We start from the raw sequence: 17,346 nt of genomic DNA, 5'->3' as shown, positions 1-17,346 counted from the left end.
TACCTCATATTGGACATATATTACACTGTTGCAAGGGCATGTGCATGGTCCAGCTGATTGAGTATTGCAGTCTCTCAGTGATAAAAGCCGTTATTTTAAGCCAGCCTGTAGCAGCTGTGGTTGTGGAGTTCTGTTCACTGCTGTATACAGCCTTGATATTATGCTTTCTTCTTGTCACTTATATATAAACATTGATCCTAGGAGGGTCATTATGGTCCCAAGATTCACTCACATGGTTGTGCTATTCACACTTATTCAAGGTCTCAGCAGCTCTGCAAGCTAATAAAAGTTTGAAGAGTTCTGTCTTCCAGGATATGCTGCTGTGTAGTGCATTGGAACTTGACCAACTTGTGGAGGAACACTGCCTCAGTATTACATAAGAAGATTGTATCTGAAGGATGAACAGGGCATTTGTTTTTTCGTCTTCTGTGTTAAAAAACATAAAACTTAGAATATACAAAGCTATAATTTTGTCTTTGTTTCTGTATGGGTGTGAAACTTGGTCTCTGACATTAAGGGAGGGACATAGACCGAGGGTGTTGCAGAACAGGGTGTTGAGAATATTTGGACCGAAGAGAGATGAAGTGACGGTAGTTTGGAGAAAACTGCATAATGAGGAGCTTCATAACTTGTACTCTTCTCCAGGTGTAATTAGAATGATCAAGTCAAGGAGGATGAGGTGGGCAGGTCATGTAGCATGAATGGGGAGAAGAGGAATGTATATAGGATATTGGTGGGAAAGCCAGAAGGAAAGAGACCACTGGGAAGACCAAGGCATAGGTGGGTGGACAATAATAAAGTGGATCTTAGAGAGACAGGATGGGATGGTATTGGTTGGATTGATCTGGCTCAGGATAGGGACCAGTGGAGGGCTCTTGTGAACATGGTAATGAACCTTCAGGTTCCATAAAATGCTGGGAAATTCTTGAGTAGCTGCAGAATTGGTGGCTCCTCCAGAAGGGCTCAGCTCCATGAGTGAGTAAGTTAGTTAGTTAGTTAGTTATCTTTTCATGATTTAACGTTACATTTAATGGTAATGAACCTTTGGGTTCTATAAAATGCTGGAAAGTTCTTGAGTAGCTGCAGATTCGGCGGCTTCTCAAGAAGGGCTCAGCTCCATGAATGAGTGAGTGACACATGCCATCATAGCACTGTGGTCCATGTCTGATACAGGTTAGTGTGCTGGACTATGCCCATGCACCTTCACAGTAGTGAATAATAATAATAATTTTTGTTTGTACTTTTTTGAATATGTGAAACTGATTATCTATCTTTTCTTGGAGCAGTTTTTTGGCTGTAATGCATTTGTTTACTTCAGTTGCTTGTAATGTGTTTAGAATTATGTTCTTAGCTATTTGGTCTGTGACCGCCACAGAAACAACTGATTTACAGGTTGGATGTGCAACGAAAACTGGCTTCTCCTGTAATTGGGCGATCACGCAAGTTGCGAGGTCACCGAAGGCAGCTCTCAGACCCCAAAATTCATCCTCCATTCTCACCCATAAAGGAGGATGGCAGCTTGGAGAGCGACTATGACAGGGTATGATAGTACATATGATGCTTTAAGTGTGTTAGCGCTTCTGTCATTTTGAGTATTGCCACAAAATTTTTATGAATGCACCACTGCTTTTGATCATTTGTCAAGTGTTGGGGAACAAACTTTGTGGTAATGTGACACATCTTCAGATCTCCTGGCAAACTCCATAACTGATCTCAGTGGTGTATGCAAGCTCATGGATTGTTCCTCGCTGGTTTCAATGGATGAGTTCTCAAAATTTTTCAACATTTTCTGTCATTTTGCTGGTGCTTGGTCACCCTGAATATTTGTCATCTTCAACTGACACTTGACCAGGCTTTATACTTGAATGGCATTCAAAAACCAATGTCCAGCTTCCAAAAGCCTCATGAAGCATTTCAAGGGTTTTGGTAGCGAATTTACTGGGGTTCTTGCAGAAATTTATGCAGACACATTGCTCAATTTTGCCATCCATTGCAGACAAAATGAAGCACAAAGAAAAGAACCACTTGTGTAAAAATAATGCATGTTGATAGTACAGTGTCACTTGGCAGACTGATGCAATAAGCTTGCAGAAGTGTGACCTTGGCCTGCCCTCTCTTCTTCTTTGACTGAGGCAGTTACAACAACAGTCACTGAACTTTCCAATAACACCTCGTTTATCCATTTAGACTTACCTCTGAAAAGACATAATAAACCACACTGATGACTTACATGTTGCCAGCCACAAAGCAGATGAGGTAGAATGGCTTATTTCGGAACAAGTCTGGAAAATGAGAAGATTCAAACATATATTATCACCTTTTTAGACACACATAGGAATCATTACTACAAGTCTAATACTGCTCATCTTTTGTTAATACTTTTACTCGAATGCATGTTGAACAAGCTACAACATACAGTGCCCATACAGGAAGGATGCACAAACATATCAACAATAGCAATATTTTTACAGCTTTACCCAGTGGTGCACACTGTATGAATATCAATACACTGTAACAGTCCATGTAACAATATCCATAATACATTTACTGCCTGATAACCTTGAACTTAACTACCACCCTGAGAGATGCTCAACAATGTGGCTTTCAACAATTATTCACTCAACATGAAAACTATGAACCCATGAGGATATTTTAACATCATGTCCCATAATAACTTTAATATTTTAGGTTTTAATTGTATAACTTTCAGTTTGATTCCCAAGGCCTTATTTCATAATATAACATCTTACCAATGTAACATTCACCTTTGATAAACATCGCATGCAAAGATTTTTAGTATATTTTTAATTCAATTGTAATACAATTCTTTGTGTATATATAATCTTACCATTGAGAAGGTTAATATTGTAATTTCCTATATTCTAATCTAGACTTACTTTTGTAATATGATTGTGTTGCATTAAGTGTGGGTCCATATTTGGGAGTTCAAATAACTTCACTCGAGTCGTTCAGTCATAATTACTGCCTGATGATGGTCCCATCATGAGCAAAACATGTACTGGTAGGAAAATAAAAATTCAATCTGAATATTGATTTATTTTATAACTATGTGTGTTGTGTTGATGGAGACCTTACCTTGCCATTTGCTTAGAACAATTATATTAATCTGGCACAAATTAACACATGGAATTTGTCTGAAAAATGATCAAACATTTTTAAAAGAATGAGACGTTCATTCCTCCATTGTTCTGTTTTAGTTTAATTCAGATACATAAATAAACAGTGATGACGTGTATTGTTTTCTACTCTGATGCAATTAGAATTTAAAACTACCATTTTTAATTCCATCCCTGTGGCAGGTGAGGGTTTAAATATCCCGTACTTTAAGGTTAAATGCCGCAGTTGATGGGTTAAACTGTTTTCATCATCATCATCATCATCATCATGTACCCACGTGTAATTATGTTAATTTCATCGTTTTCTGCAGGATGCAAATTTTTATATTGAGTGTAATGTCTTGCTAATCCTTTTAACCATTCAGTTGTATAACAAGGGATTAAAATTGCGTTTGGCAGTGCCATAACTTATGAGGTATGGTAACTTTTTTTATTTCAGAGATATCTTCATCCATCTCTGAAACCACCATATAAAGCCTATGAATATGAATCTATTGATGACGTGGGGTGGCGAGCAGAGTGGGATCCATCTCAGTCATACTTGACATCTTCATATGCTGCTGCAGGCGGTGCGCTCCGTGAGACGGCCATCAACAGTGTGCTGGATGAGGATCACTACCTTTCCAGCTCCAGGTACTGCACAGGAAGTTTATTGTCTGTAAAATGTTCATCATTTTGCATGAGTCCATTTAGGTTGATATCAGACAGGAAGATCCATTTTTTTGCTTCTTGGTTGTGATGTTTGAATTGTATAAGCATTATATTCAAGATGTGTTAGTTGTCAAAAGTACAGTGTTCCTGCATAGCAACTTTTGTAAGTTCACTTGGACAACTGCTAGTGGAAAGACACAGAATGATGACACTTTGATAAACAGGAGATAGCGTTCAGGTGTACTTGATGTCAAACCTTTCAGGGGAGCAGGCTGTGATACTGATCACTGTCTGGTTGTTACAAAAGTTAGGTAGAGACTCCCAGTAAGTAAACTGAAGTTTGAAATGGAGAGATTCAATCTCAAGAAATTGAGCTAGAAATTAAAGAAGAAATCAGGTTAAAACCTCAAACAGGTTTGCAGCTTTGGAAAGCTTGGATTTATGATGTGAATATCAGTAGACCATGGGACAAAAATGAAGAGAGTGTCACAGTTTCAGCCAAAGAGGGTCTAGGTTTTTATGAACTGAGGCAGCATGAGCCATGGTTTGACAAAGAATGTTCAGAGCTGTCACATCACAGGAAACAATCCAAGTGGCAGTGGTGTAGAATTTGACCCACATAAATGGAGATAATATGAGCAATGTAAAACATGAAACTAGTAGAAATTATAGGAACAAAAGATGGAATATGTGAAAGACAAAATTAATGAGTTTGCAACACAATAAAACAAGAACATTAGAGACCTGTATAATGGAGTAAATGAATTGAAGAAGGGTTACCAGTTTGGAACCTACTTGGTAAAGGATTACGACAGTGATTTCAAGCATATTTCCCACAACATTTTCGATAGGTGGAAGAACTAATCTCCAGGTCACCAGGTGTTGATCATATTCTGGCAGAACCCATTCAAGTGGGAGGTGAAACATCATGTTCTGAGAACCACAAACTTATTATTTAGGTCGTTCAAATATGATTGAGACTCCCTGCATAACTCTGGAAAAGTAACAGTGTCAAATGCGAGCCGGTGTATGTATGAAGACACACTATAGTGCCACCTATGGCCACGAGATGACGTTGCTACTGCACACAGGTCAAACAGTGCTGCGTCATTCGTGGCGGTGTGCAGGTGCAGTCGTGGACAGCGCTCAGATAACACGGAAGCAGACAATCACGGGCAACGGTGGACTCGGTGGTTTCTCTGGAGGGAAGGAGTGGCTGCTTCACACATTCACACGAGGTTAGCAGCCGTATGTGGGGAAGCAGCACCAAGACTTGCGGGGTAGGACATTCGCCTCCAAGGACGAACTCCAGGCAGTTGTTCAGCAGTGGTGCCGGGATACCCCCAAAGAATGGTTTGCCGTGCAAATACGGAAATTGCTGGAACAATGGGAAAGGTGCATAGACATTGGCAGGGAATACCTCTGATTTAATCTGTATGTATTTTGTTCCAATAAATGGTTACTCTGAAGAAAAAACATTTACTGTCAATCATTTCTGAATGCCCCTAGTTGTTCTGTTTGAAATAAGGAAGAATTGCTTAACAGTGGAAGAGTTTTAATATTGCACCAGTTCACAAGAAGGTGATAATACTGAGCTGTTATTCTGGTATATCACTGTTATCAACACATATAAAATTTTGTTCAGTGTCCTTCTCTCAAGGTGAAGTCCATACGTAGACAAGATTATTGGGGATCATCCGTTGTTTGAGTTTGTTGATGTTATGCCACTTGGTTTCACAGTGTTCAGGTGAACTGTGTGTATGTTCTTAGCAGTGCTACACATGAAGCACTGTTCATGTATATGCATTGAGCAATATATTTCTTGCCTGCAGGTACAGTCTGCGTAGGTCAAGCGATGGTCCAGCTGGAATAGACACACGAAGACGCCATGATATGCGTAAGAATCGCAAACCTCGCTCCTGGAATCCATCACCATATGGCAGTGATGATGATGATGACCAGCTCACTCGAGAAGAAAAGAAAGCAAAGATCAAGGCAGAGATTGCCAGGCGTCGCCAGCAGATTGAGGAGAATGCTCGTCTTCATGAAGAGCTTCTGCGCTTAGCAAGACTGCGGGAGAGTGCGGAATTGGGTTTCACGCCTCACTCTGGACCAGAGTTAGGGCGGGGTGGTGGCTACGGGACATCGAGTGTGCTCAAGTCAATCGATGAGCTCCTGTTTTCAGGGCGGGGAGGTGGTCTCCACTTTGACTACCATGCCCATTCTCCGCGTCGTTCAGAAGAAGACCGCTCAATGGATCGCATAGCTTCCACCTTTCGCACGGATGATTACACAGCTGGGGTTTATGAGCGCCTCTCTGACTTCTCCCCGTTGACAGACTTCACGCTCCATGCTATGCCACTGCTGCCTGACATGCCCACTCGCTCACGCAAACTGCTTGAGGATCTGGGCAGCTCCCCAATCAACGAGTCCATACTCGCACTCCCCCAGAAAGGCAAGTATGGCTCCAGAGTGTACGTGAAGTAGGTGTTTGTCCTCCAGTTTTCTTCATGAGCGTGCATTGTGTTGTGTATCTATGTTTGTCTCTTACAATCCCTGTCCTCTCCAGTCTTGTTTGCCAACGGCTCCTTCAGGAGGCCGCAGAATCAAGATACAGGAGTGTGGACCTATCTAGTGATGCACTGTTGTATATACTGATAATTGTTATTGAGTATTAGGAAGATATTTTACTTGTTTTACTAGTCAGTCCTGTTGTTGGAACTTGAGTGGGCTTGGTGTTAAGCGAATTCTGGAACCTAACTTTCAGCTTTTTCTGTGTTTCCTGGTCACTGAAGATTGTGCTTAACGGTGATCTGATGATGACAGTGTGACCCCAGAGCCCTGCACTTTCCTTCCTGCATGCTACACTGCTTACCACTCTACTGTACTGGTGCATGTAATATATTATTCATTATTAAATTTGTTGAAGAGAGAGCTGGTGAGTTTTTATTCCCTTGCTCCACATCCTGTCATCCATCCCATTCCTTTGTTTTATCTCTCGTTCATCTGTCCATTATAGATATGTGTCATACTATAATTTGATGTGTCAAGTTAGAGAATCAAACCCCAAATACTCTTTTATGAAAACCTGAGCTGGGCTTAAAACATTACTTTTGGTAGTTTTGGTATCGGCACGGTACCACCATAATTGATTGATCAGATTTCAAGAAATCTGGATGTCTCGAAATGGTTTCGAAACCATGTACATCCGTGTTTAAGTGTGTTATATTCTATATTAAGAAAACATTGTTTTAAACTTTCATGCTAGACATCAGGTGTGTTTTAGAGTGTAGCTGCCTGTGTTGAGCAGTGTAGCTTGTCTCTTTATGTTTGTTTGAGAACAGGGCTTTCTAAGAAAGTTTGGGTCTAAGAGGGAGGTAGTGACTGGAGCCTGGAGAAAACTGTATAATGAGGAGCTTCACAATTTGTACCCTTCTCCTAACATTATTGATATAATCGGATCGAGGAGGTTGGGGTGGGTGTGGCATGTAGCTTGCTTGGAAGAGAAGAGGATTGTATACAAAGTTATGGTCAGAAAACCTGAAGGAAAGAGATTAGTTGGAAGACCAAGACATGAAGGATCATGAAGAAAGAGGGTGGGTGGTTGTGGACCAGGTTCTTTTGCCTCAGAATGGAGATAAGTGGTGGGCTCTTGTGAAGGTAGTAATGAACTTTGATGAAATGAAGGGAATTTTGTGATGAGCTGAACATTTACTAGGTTTTGCAAGAATGACTGCTGCCTGCACAGTTCATTTTTTTAAATTCTGTAACATGAATTACATTTCCCCAGTGACTCTTGAGTTATGAGTGAAGATGTGTGGTACTACTTGCGTTTGAACTTCTTCAGTGGGAGCAATGCTAGCCATCCTCCTGTGTTACTGATGCATGCACATGATGCAGTATGAATTTATTAACAAATAACTTGTTTCAGTTGCATTTATTGTTTTCATTCTGTTTTAAAAGAATTTGATATTTATCCTATGTTTGCGTAAGGTTGAACTTCCAATCCATATTGTGAATTTTGTGGTCATGTTTTATGATTTCCATGAGAGTGAAATTATATGTCCCAAAGGTCTGCACATTATAGTTAGGCTATATTTTATGATAATATACCAGGGTCCATGAATAGTTAAGAGATTTGGTTTTATCAACTGTGCAAGTGCAGTAGCTATTGAATTAATCCTAATACTTAACATGTACATCCCTATAGGATAACATTCTAAAATTAAGTATTTAAAAACAGGGTCAGAATATTAATCTTGTCTTGGAAGAGTAAATGCGTGAAAGACTGCATATATTTTCAGTGAAGCATTTGGTTCTTAGGCCATTGTCATCACTCTGTTGAATGTAACTGTTTGTAGTGTCTGTATTTGGCAGGACAAAATAAAACATCATCTTTACCCCTGAAAGAGTTGTAGTGCTTACATGAAGTAAATGCTTACTTGCTTGCCATTGGTAAACTACCAAGAAGCTTGTACTTCTTTGAATTGAAGCTACAGTCATAGAAATGTTGAGGAAGAAGATCTGTTTAGTGGAATTGTGCTGCTGATTGCATTATGTTGGAATTATATAGCGTCTGCTTAGAGGCATGATTTTATTTTGTGAATGAGTGGTCATTCTTCATAAGGTTAAAGCAGAATAGGAACAAGTGGTGGCAAAAACGTGTTGTGAGTTGATTGTATCAATTGGATGTTTCGATAAAATTCCTTGTAATATAGCACTGATGTACATTTTCTGTCAGTTCACATTTTATAGTCAGTTTGTGATTAATTTCTAAGACAGAGATTCTGAAGTCTTATTAATTGGCATGCGAGATATGTGAAATGCAGATTGAAAGGTTCAATCTTCAAAGTTTTACAGTGATACAAAGTGCATGCAAATTTGTTGTTCGTACTCCATGCCTTGTCATCACTGTTGTGTCGAGTTAGTCTTTGGAGACAGTTGTGTTTGCATTTGAGGTTCTTATGTCATTTGATTTTATACTTGTGGCATTTCCACACAAATAATAGGATACATCTGCTTTTTCCTTTTTGGTGAGTACTGCTGTTCAATTTTACACTATTACCAACCTATGACATGCATGATTCTTAAAATTTTTCATCTGTATTTTTGTTTAATTGCAGTTGGCTTGGCTTACATATTTTGTTTATGTGTACATAGCATATATTTTGTGAGCCACATTCAAGTAAATTTCAACTTTCCTTTTGAATTTTTTTATATTATATTATTTAATTAACTTGAATTTTAATTTCTATTACTTTTACTGTTTTTCAGAGACTAAGTTGTTGCTTTGCCCATTGATTTATGGTGTCAAAGAAGCATTATTAAAGGGGGTTATGTGTGCAGCATTGATTTGCATTGACATATTGCTTGATACAGATAACTTTCAAAAGGCACTCTGCTTTCTTTATGCAAAGGCGCTTTGCAATGGATGTGTGAAGCCATATAAACTGATTAATGCTAAAGAGAGTGAAGCTATATTAAGAATCAAGCAAGCATGATTTTAAGCAGGGGACAGACTCTTCAGTTGTGGATTTACTCTCCAAAGGATGCCAGTGCCAGAGGCAAGTTATCACATAGTATGAAGTATTGCTAAAGAAAATAAATTTATTATCACAGACCCTGGTGTGTCATGGAAGTGGCTAAGCTGATGTGCAGTAAAGATGCAGTCTTAAATATAGCACAGATCCCATTCTCAAATTGTATTCTGTGACTGCCAGGAGACACACAGAAACAAGTAGGGGAACAAATCAAGAAAAGTCTGAATATTGGCTTACAGTTGGATGCCCCTCATTGGGCACAACATACCAATTTTCTTGGTATATTCATGAGAACAATGTCAAAGAAGAATTTCTATGTTCTGAACTGCTGAAATGAATAACAAAAGTGATGACAGCAGACTTTGCACCTATACTGAATTAGTTATTTTTATTCCCAATGCATTTCCTGGGATTTCATAGGACCTGTTTGTACTGGTAGTGCAGCTGGGATGCTGGGGCTTTTACCATTCTCATCAAAGAAGGTAAATCCAGTAGAGATCACTACTCGTGTTCATCAAGATGCTTTAGCATCAAGGACTCTTCTGCCTTGTTTGACATGTGTTGGATGGTATCCAGGCCATCAGCTTGAATCAGAAACCTTGTTTTATTTTGAATCAATGAAATAAAATCAACCTTCATCCAACTTCAAAAGACATCGCCATTCTCACACAAAGTGAGTTTACCAAGGTCTAGTTCTATTTGTATATGCAAGCTGGGATTTCCAGTGCTTCGTACAGTAAAAACTGTAGTCTCAAAAACACTACCTGCAATTAAAATTCTGGTTGATGGTAAGCTGCAACAGCAATGTTTGCACAAAGTTATGTATGGCCTTTGAGACTTGAGAGTTGTGCTTTTTTTGGTAATGCTTTTTGTCATGGAATAAATAGTTTGTTTATACTTAAAAGTCTTTGTAAAAGGTAAAGAAAAGTAAAGCTATCTGTGTAACAGGCTCTGAAGGTCCATAGGTTTCGCTTAGTGGGGGGTGGAGTCAACTGGGTCCACTCAGCATGGTGGCCACTGATTGGCCTATTGTAGCCCGCCCCCGGTGATTATGATGATGGAGGATTTGGTGGACTGAAGATTGGCAAGGGAAACCAAAGTACTCGTGGAAAACCTGCCCCAGCACCACTTTGTCCACCACAAATCCCACTTGACCAGACCCTGGATCGAACCCGGGCCACCACAATGGGAAGCCATTGATTAACCGCTTGGGCTATGGCATGGCCACAGGCCCATAGGATTGTGAGTTGTTGAGGCTCCCATGTTTTCTAGACAGTCTGCTCACAGATGCTGGTGAGGATGCCAGCCTTACGAGCCAGCCACCCTTAACCCCCCAGGAAGATTTCCGGTACTCATTTCTTAGTCAGAGTCAATCCTAGGGCCATAGTGTGGCAGCTGGAAGGATTAAATCAATTGAAAAATCCAGTGACCTCATCAGGATTTGAACCCACAACCTTCCAGCTTGTAGCATAGTGCCTTAACCAATTACATTACCATGTGCCCCCTGAAAGCCTTTGGATATTTCAAGCATAAATTTCCTATTAGACTATACTCATACCCATTAACCAGACTGGAAAAGAAACAGAATTTAACACCGTTAATAGCATACGAGTACTATAAAATACATACACTAATCCTCAATACCTTAAAAACAAAATGGACTACCTTTATATACAGCCACAAGAAATGTGAAAAATCACAAAACTCTTCAAAGACATTAAAACAAAAGTATTCTGCACACAAAATATGTTAAGCCCTTGCTGTCAAATATGGCAGAAGTGGCATTTATCGAATTAAATGCCTAGACTGCCCATTCAGTACAAAGGATAGACCAGGAGAACATTCAGTATCAGATACAAAGAACATATTCAGGTTCACTTCAAAATGTTCTGTAAAATTTTGTCAAAAGTCGTTAAAGAAGCCAAACAGAATAACTATAACAGCCAAATTCTAAAATCAAACAATAAAATTAAAACCACCTGGGATATTGTGAAAGTTGAATCAGGAAAGAAATCTGTTAATGAAGACGTACAAAGTTTGAATATTGAAGGGAAGTCCACTAACAATCCACAAGCTATCGCAAGTGCATTTAATGAATATTTCCTTTCATTAGCTGAGAAAACATATTCCAATAATAATAATAATAATAATCCAATATACTATCTGTCTCGTGCCTTTAACAATTCATTTCCAAATATAAATCTCAAATTCTCAACAAGGAAGGAAATTGAAAACATTATTAAATCCCTTAAGCCCAAAAATTCACATGGATATGATGAAATCTCTACCAAATTACTTAAAGCAAGCTCTGTTTACATCAGTTCACCCTTGAATCATCTATGTAATAAATCTTTATCATCAGGTACTTTTCCTCAACGCTTAAAATACGCTATAATGAAACCACTTTTTAAAAAAGGAGAGAGAAAATGCATCTCTAATTACAGACCAATATCCATATTGACTTCATTCTCAAAAGTCTTTGAAAAAGTTATGTATAATAGACTACTTGAACACTTAAATTCTAACAACATATTAGTCAAAGAGCAATTTGGATTTAGGAAAGACCTAACAACAGAAAAAGCAACCTATGAACTAACTAACGATATTTTAAGTGCTCTCAATGACAGATTAATTGTGGGAGGGATTTTCTGTGATCTAGCAAAAGCTTTCGATTGTGTTAATCATGATATCTTACTATCGAAATTAAATTTCTATGGAATAACTGGCAAAGCTAATGAATGGATCAAATCATACCTCAAAAACAGGTATCAAAGAGTTGAAATAAATAATAAAAACTCCAGTCATAATGCATTTTCAAACTGGGGAATTATAAAGCACGGTGTTCCACAAGGATCAATTTTAGGTCCCTTACTTTTTCTTCTCTACATAAATGATCTATCTAAAACCATCAACAATAAATCTAAACCAATTCTATATGCAGATGACACTAGTATAATATTTAAGAACTCTAAATTTGAAAACTTTAAAAATGACATAAATATTGTATTTGAAGCCTTAAACAGATGGTTCGAAGCCAATTTACTCTCATTAAATTTTGATAAAACCCATTACATATCATTCACAACTAAAAACAACCACCAAATTGATCTGGACATCAGTTATGCCAACAAATTAATCTGTAAAGTACTTGATACAAAATTCCTTGGAATACATGTAGACAGTACACTGTCTTGGAAAATACATATTGAACAAATTATACCTAAATTAAATGCAGCTTGCTATGCGATGAGATCAATTAAGCCTTTTATGTCACAGGAAACATTGAAGATGGTTTACCATGCCTACTTTCATTCTATTATGAACTATGGATTAATATTTTGGGGGAACTCTTCACATAGTGTAATAATTTTTAAAATACAAAAGAATATAATTAGAATCATTACAGGATGTAGAAGTAGAGATTCATGTAGAGAATTATTTAAGAAATTAAAAATTCTACCTCTTCAATCGCAATACATATTATCGCTTCTCTTATTTGTTGTTTACAACAAAGATAAATTCAAATTAAATTCTGATGTCTATAACATGAATACTAGACAAAAATATAACTTCCACCTACCCTCATCAACTTTATCAGTATATCAAAAAGGAGTCTACTTTACTGGCATAAAAGTGTTCAACAATCTGCCACAAAGTATTAAAAACTTGGGCAATGATACTAAAAAGTTTAAATCAGAGTTAAAGAATTATCTACATGCTCATTCCTTCTACTCTTTAGATGAATACTTCAATGTAAATAGAGAATGATGATAAAATTAAGTTATATTAATTTTTAAGCTAAAATTGCCTGTACTTATGTATGTAACCATTTGACTTGTTCTTTATCCAAAGGTACTAACCTGCTTAGGATTTATAGAATGTAAATAAATTCAATTCAATTCAATGCAATTCAATTAGAAACAGTAATAGCAATTCAGGAAACTCAAATCACATACTAATTACAAGACATATGTATGGCACTAGAACAGACACTGAACGTTTTAAAGACAGGAGGGAGGCATTTAAACAGTTCAGAAAATACCATATTTATTTGATTAGAAAAGACAACATACACATGAACAACATTTATATTGACACAGACCATATTTGAAGTCTTATATGGAATCTCCACCAGGCAGCAGCACACAGCCTCTCCTACCTATATATAATAGACCCAACCCCGTGGAATGTTTGTAGTCCACTCTCATCAGCCCCCACAGCATACTTAATTACAGCCATATATAATATACACTGGTTGTCCAGAAAGTAAAAACCATTTGGTCATAAAAAATAAATTTACAAAACTAAAGAAATTATTTTGCATCATTACTGCAGACTTTAAAATAATTTTTCTACATAATTTCCATGAAGATGCAAGCGCTTGTCATATCATGTCATGTGTTTGTGTATTCCTACATCAAGGAAAACAGCCACCAATCAGTGACCCAGCCATTAACCGTCTTATTCACTTTTACATTGTTATGCACATGTGTGCCACCCAAAAACTGCTTCATGTATATGAACAAGTGAAAAGTACTTGTAGCCAGGTCCAGACAATAGGGAGGATGGAAAACAAAGTCCCAGGCAGCAAGGAGCACGTGTGCTAGCAGTCTTTCCTTTCTGGACAACCCTTGTATTGCTGGCACATTACAGGAAACCAAGACATCCAAAAAATATACACCTTGTGGCCACAACAGTGGCAACGTAAGAAAAAAGAACATAGAACAATATACAACACATAATTTTTAAACTGTTTTAAGAAGGATCCAACCTTTTTTTTTAACTATCAGACTGTCCGTGAAATAAAACTGATTACAGTGGAGCAATTTATTTGATTCGTTTTGTACACCTGATGAAGGCCCCTTGTAGTCAAATATATATGAAAATATGGGAGAAGTGATATAACCAATAAGCTACAGATGTGTTATATTTACTAGGCTGTATTATACACACACACACACACACACACTTGAAGCCTTTGAATCCTTTCTTGCAACTTTGTAAACATTTTTGTTCATTTGCTTTATCAGCTCTGTTAGTATAAGCATAATGAGACATTTTCCTCTTTGTCAAAACTTTTTTAATGCTTTTCCCTGTATGAGTATGTGTTTTTGTTGAATAACCCTTGGTGTTCTGGAATTTTAGTACGTTCATGTTCACCAGTTTAGTCTCGGATAGTGTGAGGTGTACATACGTGCAGAGTTTTGAAAGAGTTCCCTATATTGTTCCCATGTAATACATTTTATGGTGTGAGATGGTTTACACCTGTCATCTTTTATTACATCCTTATAGTTGAAGTTTGTCACTGAATCTGTTGAGAGAAACATCTTAACAGTGTTTAGTCAGTTGGTGAGAATGATGTTTACATTCCATCCATCTGCTGAAAATAAGTGTTTGAAATATCTGAATTGTTAATTTGGTAACAGAGACCCTGATTAATCCATCCTAATAGAAAGGGATCATTTTTCTCTTAAACCCACATAGTAATTAAAGAATTTTGGATTGGAAGGCACTTAGCAGGTAGAGGATTGTGCTTCATACTGCAACAGTATATTGATAATGATTTTACAGAGACTGCAGTATCACACAGAAATGACTGTAACCTGCTTTCAAGTTGGCAGTGAGAATTCACGTTTACTGAAGTTGACTTAGAAAAATTAATATTTATTTACAAAATTGTATATGGAAGAATGGATGACAGGTTGCCTGTGTAGTTTGGTGGGCAAACAAACAGCACAGCTATCTGAATGAAACAATACCCACTATAAACTGCATAGTAACAAATATCTTTCTGTGTATTTTCTGTTAACTTTTCAGAATTTTGCATATGAATGTAAAGTTGTTTTCTAAGAACAGGAGAGCAACATGCTTCCACTGCATGGTTATATCACTGGCATCCAGTTTGTTTGTCTGTGTTTGACTGAATTTACTTGTATGTGTTACGCATTTGTTTTGCTGCTAAACTTTCTTCTCTGCCTTTAATGTCATAGCTAGGAATGCAGTTGGGGCATGTTACCAGAATCCCAAGAGATGGTTTCACCCATTGGATATGTTCTCTGTATTCTCATTTAATCGTGAAATGGATGGATCCCAGTAACCAAGTTTGACAGTGCAAATGTTTTGAGAAAGTTGCACAAATTGACAGATATTCAGGACACATAAGCATGCGTGCACCCCCCTGCCCACCTTATGTTTGTACTTTGAAATTCTTTTCAATTTGTTCTAATAAATGTAATAACAGTGTCATAACATAAACTTGCAACAAGGCTGTAGGATTAATTTACAGATTACATTTACATTAAGGGAAGCATGGAATGCACTCTATAGGAAAATAATACACTATACAATGAATCAAGAATTTGAATTTCCTTGTTATATTCTTAATGGCAGCTTAAACCATTTGTGACCTGTCACTTATTGGAAGTGCAAGCTGAAAGAACTATCAAGTTGAGGGCAAGAATGTATAAATTCTTCCAGGAAATATGGTTTGTATATCTATACACAAATTACACATATATGCACAATCCCCCATCCAATGAGCACATGAACATGCAGTTTCAGAACTGTTGTTCTGAATAGAACTATTTTTATTCCTCAGGGTATCTCTGTGAGCTATCCAGGAAGCCTAACAATACTGCATGTTGCACATCAACTCTGTTTACTTCTCACTAATTGTGATGAAAATACAAGTATTAATGTGTATGCCAGTAAAAATAAACTTAAAATGGCCACTGGTCATAAAGCTCATAAACACAGGAGGAGGATTGTTTGCTGTCCATTATTAGCAATGTTTAGTGTTAAGACCTTAACAGTATTATTCATTGTTGAGCAATAATTCTTTCTGTGAAATTTTTCTGATGAGAACATGGTGTGTACTCCATCAGTTTTCCAGTTACTGTAGCACTGAAACTGACAGGTTGTCTCAGTACAAGTATTATTGTGATATTGGGCAGTTACACTTTCAGGCCTGTAACTTCTGCTGTAGTTCGTATTTGTGAATATTTTTTGGTCACCTCTGAAATACTATGAATATTGGGTGGTAGAAACATAGTGACTTTGCCTGAATTCTGAATAAGAACCACATCCAAACTGCAGTATGTTTCTTAATTAGCTTCACTGGAAGACTACAAGTAATTGTTACTATTCATGTGATAGATGTGATTTTATATAGGTGTAATTGTTTATTGTCATTTGTTTGCCAAATCTATTTTAAATTATCATTTACTTTAATGCATCTTTTTAACCTTATATCAGTATCTTTCTCCAGTTCTAAAATCATTTTTCTGAAGTAGATAAAATCAGATACTTGTTCTGTTATCTTTTCATCTTTCTTCTTTTACTATATTAATATTTCTTCCACACTTTCCAGTTATTTTAGCTTTTGGTGTATAAATTTTTATGCCATGTTTATGGGCAGTCTTGTTTAGTAGGTTCTTCAGATTTTGCTGTCAGTATTTTATTGTCTGAATATGATATCTGACTTACTTTGTTACATGCCATGTACATCTTTGTCATGCGTTTCCATTCTTTTATTATTTGCTTGATGTACGTTGGAGGTAGAGTACATCCATGCCTCACTTCTTCATTGATCTTGATGGGTTTTGAAGCTTGTCCAGTTGAGTATTTGATGCAATTCCTTTTCTCTCTGATCTCTATTTTGTATTTATTTTATGAAATATTTCGGTACTGAGAAGGTGCCATGGCCTTTCCCCAGTTAGTGTTGTGAGCCCTTTTCATAGTCTATGAATAAAGAAGATAAATATTATATTTTAGCGTCCTGTTGCACTGATTTAAGTCCATGATTTATTTAAACCGTCTTGTAGTGCATACATTCATTTATCTCCTTCTCTCCCTCGCACTACATGTTTCGGCATAACAATGCCATCTTCAGGTGCTTACTTATCCACGCCAAACTAGTTCATTGCATGCCTTGTTCTCATATTAAAATAACTAAAATATGTATCTATCATATATATTGTCAAACGTTAAAAATATTAAAATTGTTCAGGATACCACAT

At 37.2% G+C, this 17,346-nt stretch overlaps 1 protein-coding gene across 1 annotated transcript in view; it reads left to right on the top strand.

Annotated features, from left to right (window-relative positions):
* The window catches only part of LOC117282009, a 106,949-nt gene that overhangs the window by 29,754 nt on the left and 59,849 nt on the right, over positions 1-17,346 (top strand). Inside the window, exons 10-12 of the mRNA XM_023848377.2 lie at positions 1,393-1,540; positions 3,577-3,770; positions 5,621-6,243. Coding sequence (XP_023704145.1) covers positions 1,393-1,540; positions 3,577-3,770; positions 5,621-6,243 — 965 coding nt within the window. The remainder of the gene's footprint in view (positions 1-1,392; positions 1,541-3,576; positions 3,771-5,620; positions 6,244-17,346) is intronic.

This window comes from Cryptotermes secundus, unplaced genomic scaffold, assembly GCF_002891405.2.
Source record: "Cryptotermes secundus unplaced genomic scaffold, Csec_1.0 scaffold5, whole genome shotgun sequence".
Taxonomy (NCBI): Eukaryota; Metazoa; Arthropoda; class Insecta; order Blattodea; family Kalotermitidae; genus Cryptotermes; species Cryptotermes secundus.
Note: the sequence above shows the minus strand (reverse complement) of the source record. Positions and strands in the feature narration are given on the sequence as shown.